A 6000-nucleotide genomic window follows, 5' to 3' on the forward strand; every position below is an offset into this window, starting at 1 on the left:
ATCAAGTACGGGAGTTTACTACAAATCGCCAAAACTCGAGGTTGTTTTGCCCGGACTGCAGCGGACAGCAGAGGATAAGCACTTTCAATCGTCTTATAACTAAAAAGTGCTTTATGAATTAACTTGCTGCATTGAGGACCACTTCGAACCATCACAGACAGCGTCTTAGCTTTGACTCTCCAAGCTGCAGGGAGCCTGAACATCTCCCCCAGCCAGAGGAGAACCATCAGCCTCTCTTCCTGCAGCTCCACCAGGTGACCTCCTCCCTGAAGAAGGTCACCACCAACCAGGCTGCAGGTCCAGACATGGAGTCAGCCCAGACATTTAAATCATGTGCTGACCAGCTAGCAGGAGTCCTTCTGGACATCTTCATCCTCTCCCTGCAGCTCTCCATGGTTCCTGTCTGTCTGGAGTCCTCCGTTATCGTTCCTGTCCCCCAGAAACCAACCATCTCCTGCCTCAGTGACCATCGTCCCATCGCTCTGACTCCAGTCATCTGAACATCATGTCTTGTTCTGTGTCCGTGTGAATTCTGGTGCCTCACTAAAACTTCCCTATGGTTACAAGATGACGATTTTTGATCCATAATACTTTTATTACAATATGTTAACAATTTCATTTATTTATTCAGTCTTTGGGTTCAATATTACTGAGGTGAGTTTTATTGGACTATATACTATACGGTATTGCTTTGCATGGATGAATTCACTGGTTGAAATGTGCCGTAGGTCAAACCCGTGTTTCAGGTTTGGTTTTTCCATCCTCAGCCATTTGTGGACCTGGAGGTTTGTTCATGGACTCAGACACACTGAGAGCATGTTGCTCCATGAAGAAGAGGTCCATTTCAGGCCCTTCAGCTCCACTGTTCTGCTCTTCATGGCACTAAAAGAAAAAAAGATTAATTTCAGATTGTAAATAATCAATAATAGTAATACTACTAATAATCAGCTGATAGGCGGGACTCAGCCTCATCTTCAAGGTCACTTCAACACCAAACGATTATTTTAAAGCTCGTCGATATTAGTGGGACAACATCAGATGATGGATGTTCACCACCTCTCATATAAAAGCATTTGTTACAAAACAGCAGAAATACACAAGTGGTAGTATTAGCAGATCACACAGAGAATATTTTCTGATGCTAAATGTATCACAGAGGAACTTTGCTGCTCCTAGGATTCCTCAGCATCAGGTCCCCAGCAGCGTCCTCCTCCTCGCTGTCAGGATGTAACGGCACTCCTCGTCTGGTGCGGGAGTCAGACGCATACGCTGAACTCAGATGTTCTGCTGAACTGAGATGTCTTTGGTTTCAGGCGCTGTTGATGTTTCTTTTGCTTTCAGGAGGACTGCAGACGTGGTCGTAATAGATTTGGTGCTGGACTGTCTCTGGGGCTGTAGAACGATGCGTGTTCTGTCTGTGGAGGAGAAACAAGAGCTAATCTGGGAGACTGGACCGAGACCAGATCAACAGGAATAATGCAAATATGTCCTTGATTTCAGCGTATATGGTAGCAGGTATTTAATGTTTGTTGCAATGAGACCAATAAACCTGTGTTTGCTAACTTCATGGAAGAGAATCGTCTCCCCTGAAAAATGTATTATTAATCTCATTAGTGACTTTGCTGGTTAAAGGCTTAATAAAAAAAAGTGTGCAGGTTCTTTGTGCTTCTCCATATTAGCATGCTAAAATAACTCGGCATGGTGAGCACGTCAGAATGGCCTGTAGGCCTCTGAGGCCGGATCCAGGCTTTCATCGCTCTTTTCTCCCACATGTTCCCCATTTACTGCGACGCCATGTTCCTGTCCCTCTCTGGCATCAGTGTGTTTGGTTTGCCATCAACACTGACGGCCATGATGACCAGCAAACGGGGCTGGGAGATAATAAAGAGGTTTCACTCAGAGAGAAAGTCAAGCCCAAATAAGCAGCTTCACATTAAAAAAAACAGCCCATCAAATGGGCAGCAGTCAATAATACCATCAGATAGACAGCATTACATTTACATTTACAATACCGTACTTTAACTGTAATATGCAATTACCTTCCCGCTGCACTTTAATTCAGATCGCTACTGTCCAAACTTTATTTATTAATTTTATAGTAATATCCACCTGTATATTATATTCAGTACATATCCAGCTGTAAATTTAGTTCATCTATATATTATATTCATAGGACAAATCTGTCAGTAAAATTCTGTCTATAATAGTATCCATATCTATATTTATTCAGTAATAACCCATGTTCTGTACTTATGGAACCATTGTTTATCCTGCACTTGCTGCTATTGCACTTCTGGTGAGACCTAAACTGCATTTAGTTGCCTTGTACCTGTACCTGTGTAATGACAATAAAGTTGAATCTAATCTAATCTAATCTAATGACATCTGGATATAATAGTTTTAACACTAGACATCTTTATGTTCCCTGTAGTCATACCTGCATGAGGCGAGCTGTTGGTGGGATCCTCTTTGTTTCCGTCTCGTTCCCAGTGGCTTCGTCCTCCTCTTCTTTTGCCTTTCTTTGAATAATAAAAACACTCGGGAGCCACAGCTCCTGGTAAAAGCTCCTAATCCACCGCGGTACTGAAGGATTGTTGCTGAAGACGCTCTCATCAAAGCATGTGGCTGCGCAGACGGTCGCCTGAATCCGGAGGCTAATGTCTTCCTTGTGGCTCATTTCTCCAAACCTGTCGACGTGTTTTATAATTCGGGAGGCGGCAGAATGAAACTCCAATGTTTTCTTTTTCTGGTTTGTTAAACTGCCTGCAGCGCACTGAGCCACCGTGAACCTGAACTGATCCACTCCCTGTTGCTCTGCTTTAGTTTTATGGCGAACTGAAAAGCCACTGTTGGTGCCTAAAGATGAATTCCCGCCGTATTTCTCAAACGCACGAGAACCCATCTCTCACCGCTCCCACTGCAACCTGTTGTGACCGCAACAAAAAAAGTTATTCATTTACTTATATCTTTAGGTTTGAAGTTACACCAGTGAAATGAAGCCTTTTCATAGATGAATCCTGAAAACTAGCTTATCGTCGCAAACCACTAACAGCAAACATTTTGTGTTATATATTGTTTACAGTGGCAGAGCCGCCATCTTCTTTTATTATTTTAAGTTTTTATAAATAATTTTTTTATTTATAAAAACTTTGCTTATACGAAATGAATCGATTAATAGGACTTGGTCTAATAAATTCTGAGATTTTATTTTTAAACCTATTGCCCAGCCCTAGTTATTGTATTATAGTGTAGGTCAGTACGAGCGTTGTATAATCCGGAGTCAGATTCCTTGTCTATTCACATACCTGGCAGATAAATCTGGTTCTGATCCGGTTCCAGGTGAGCCGTTCTGAAACACACGACCCTCCGTTCTGCTGCAGTGAGCAGAAACACGCTGATGACTTAGTCTGCTGCTACACAGTCACAACCACACAAACTAGTTTATCTGCCTGGTAACTGGTAAAGGCCTCAGACCCGCGGTCACCAACTTTTGTCAAACTGAGACCTACTTCATTGGTGCTGTGTCACACGAAGGGCCGCCAGCACTGACCTTTGACCTACAAGAGTCAGAGTTCACCTTCAATTTATGTAAAATAAATGTTACTTTTAATGCTTTGTCATAGATACTGTCAGTTTAAATCTATATAAATGCAAATGTGAATAAACAGGAAGAGTAACGGGAAAAGACCGGGCTGGATGATATAGAAAAATAATCATATCTAGAAAGTAGAAATCATATTCATCGACGTTGATAATTATCAACAAATTAAAAACATATTTTAAGTGCCGCCCTGACCTTTTTATGATGTTGCTTAGCAACCTGTTTTTAGATACAGACACAAACACTGAATTCAAACTCAACCAATAATTCAACAAACTTTTAACCAAAATTAAGTTTTTAAAAAGGTAAAAGAATGTTTGCCCTCTGAACTCTATGAAGGGGGCGGAGCTTGGTTTCTGGTTCTGCATTGTGATTGGTTGGGAGGATGTAAGACTGTAATATTAACCTACGTGGCTAGAATGCATAAAAAACTGTTATTCTATTGAACTTTTATTGACCCTTTATTCTATCATCGATATACGTCTATTGATCGATATATATTGTTATTGAATTATCGTCCAGCCCTAGAATAAGATAGATGCAGCTCACTGGTGGGTTGTGCTTTTTCTTTTTTTTCAAACAGCCTTGTGGGCCCCACATGTGATCCTTGTGGGCTACTCTGTGCCTGCGGGCCCCATGTTGGTGACCCCTGCAGTAGAAGCTAACGCAGCCAATAATAAAACAGGTAAAACAGCAAAACAATTGCACATTGTTTTGCTGTTCCCTGCAAATACATTTGCAGAGACCAGATATTTGCTTTGTATGCGCCGGATAAATTTATTAGAACTATTTCCCCGCACCATTAAACTTTATCTACATCAACAGCAAATACACACAGACATGGAGGCATGGTTGGTCACTAAAGATAAAAGATTATAATAAAAGAAGAATTACTTGATCAATCAAAGGTGCATATCTCCATAAGGACATTAACCCTTAAATCAAGCGTTATGTTGTCTCTGATCTGTTTTCCTAAACACACATTTATACATATAATGTGTTTCCCTGAATCAGGAGGAGCCAGAGGAGCATTTTAAATAGTTTTTTGTTATCCTTTTCTGTTGTTTAAAGTTCAAATGTCAGCTCAGTGATGCACTTTAAGCACCAACACGCTTTCAGCACCAGACCCAGTGAGGAGGACGGTGGAGTGGGTCAGAACATCTCCAACCATCAGACACCAACTGGATGCTGTGGAGGAACACCACCAGATGTTTCTGTCCTCCGTGTTGGAGTCACCCGACCCGTTTAACTGGGCCATGTTCTGCAGAACACGTCTGCAGGGACCCGGAAACCAAGGTTAGACTTCCATGTTTCTACGCTGACGCAGTTTGCTAACATCTCCTGCGCTGAGGTGCATACGAGCCGTCAGCTGTGGTCGAGGAAGCTGAGGGATGCACCGATCCAGATGTTTCCATTTCTGATCCGGTGGGCTGGATATCTGCCGATACCAGAGCTCTGTTTGCTTTCATGTCATTATCATTATATTATATTATAAGGGGCTTTAGTAAACTCCTCTCAACTAGAAACTATGATGTAAAAATCTATTTATCAAAAGACAACTTGGAAAAAATGCAGCTTTCTAATTTACTATTTATTAAATCCCGAATATTATAAACATTATCAGATGTTCAAACGATTTTTAACCCAACTTTACTTCAATCACTTCAGATTTTCCTCTTATTTAATTGTACTTTAAGTCTTCTTTACATTCTAAATTGTGGCAATTTGAGACACAAAACCCGATGTAATGTGTTTTAATTAGAAAACATGTTTATCCGTCATCATTTCTTCTTCTTCTTCTTCTGTGTTTACTGCATGGTTAGCATTAAAGTCCGCAGTCTGGACTGAACAGATGGTACCAGACATGTTCTGGTTCTGCTGCAGCCTTTCAGAACCATCAACCTCTGCAGCACCAGAGCTCTGAGTAAACCCAGTTGCTGTCCAGCCCTGTTGAGCAACAGCAGCTGCAGTTGCAGCAACTATCAGCAACTGCTCCATGGAACACATCAGCACCGTTATCCGGACCTACCAGAACTTTGTCTCTGCAGCTCCATGGCGGTTCTGCTCAGCTTTAGTTCTGGTTTCCAGCTGATAGCCATCATCCTGCGGAGACCATGGAGCTCCTCCTCGTAGCGGACGATGGTTTTCTCAACCTCTGAGAAGATTTCTTCAGCAGCAGCAGTTAGTCGCTCTCTGATAAACTCTCTCAGATGCTGAACTGAAGACATTGTTGCTGAAACTACGCAGAGATTCAGCTGACACTCCACAACACAACCGTCTTCCAGCCGAGCTGCTGCTGGAGCCTTTTAGTTTCACTTCCGGGGGACGTCACTGAGACAAAGCAGCTGATTGGTCCATCTACCGCCCCCTGCTGGACTGGAGTGGAGCAGCAGATCGGC

At 42.2% G+C, this 6000-nt stretch overlaps 1 protein-coding gene across 4 annotated transcripts in view; it reads right to left on the reverse strand.

Moving 5' to 3' along the window:
• LOC105922213 (zinc finger protein 664) overlaps window positions 1–6000 on the reverse strand; it is a 41654-nt gene extending 35654 nt beyond the window's left edge. For 2 of the 4 annotated variants that reach the window (XM_036133495.1, XM_036133493.1), the window contains exon 1: window positions 5631–5753. Coding sequence is in view for 2 of the 4 variants with exons in the window: in XM_036133494.1 (XP_035989387.1) it covers window positions 5631–5829 (199 nt within the window). In the remaining 2 variants the exon portion in view is untranslated. Of the gene's footprint in view, window positions 1–5630 lie in introns of all 4 variants that reach the window. The other 2 variants (XM_036133494.1, XM_036133491.1) reach the window with 2 other exon arrangements.

Source organism: Fundulus heteroclitus, unplaced genomic scaffold (assembly GCF_011125445.2).
Source record: "Fundulus heteroclitus isolate FHET01 unplaced genomic scaffold, MU-UCD_Fhet_4.1 scaffold_63, whole genome shotgun sequence".
Taxonomy (NCBI): domain Eukaryota; kingdom Metazoa; phylum Chordata; class Actinopteri; order Cyprinodontiformes; family Fundulidae; genus Fundulus; species Fundulus heteroclitus.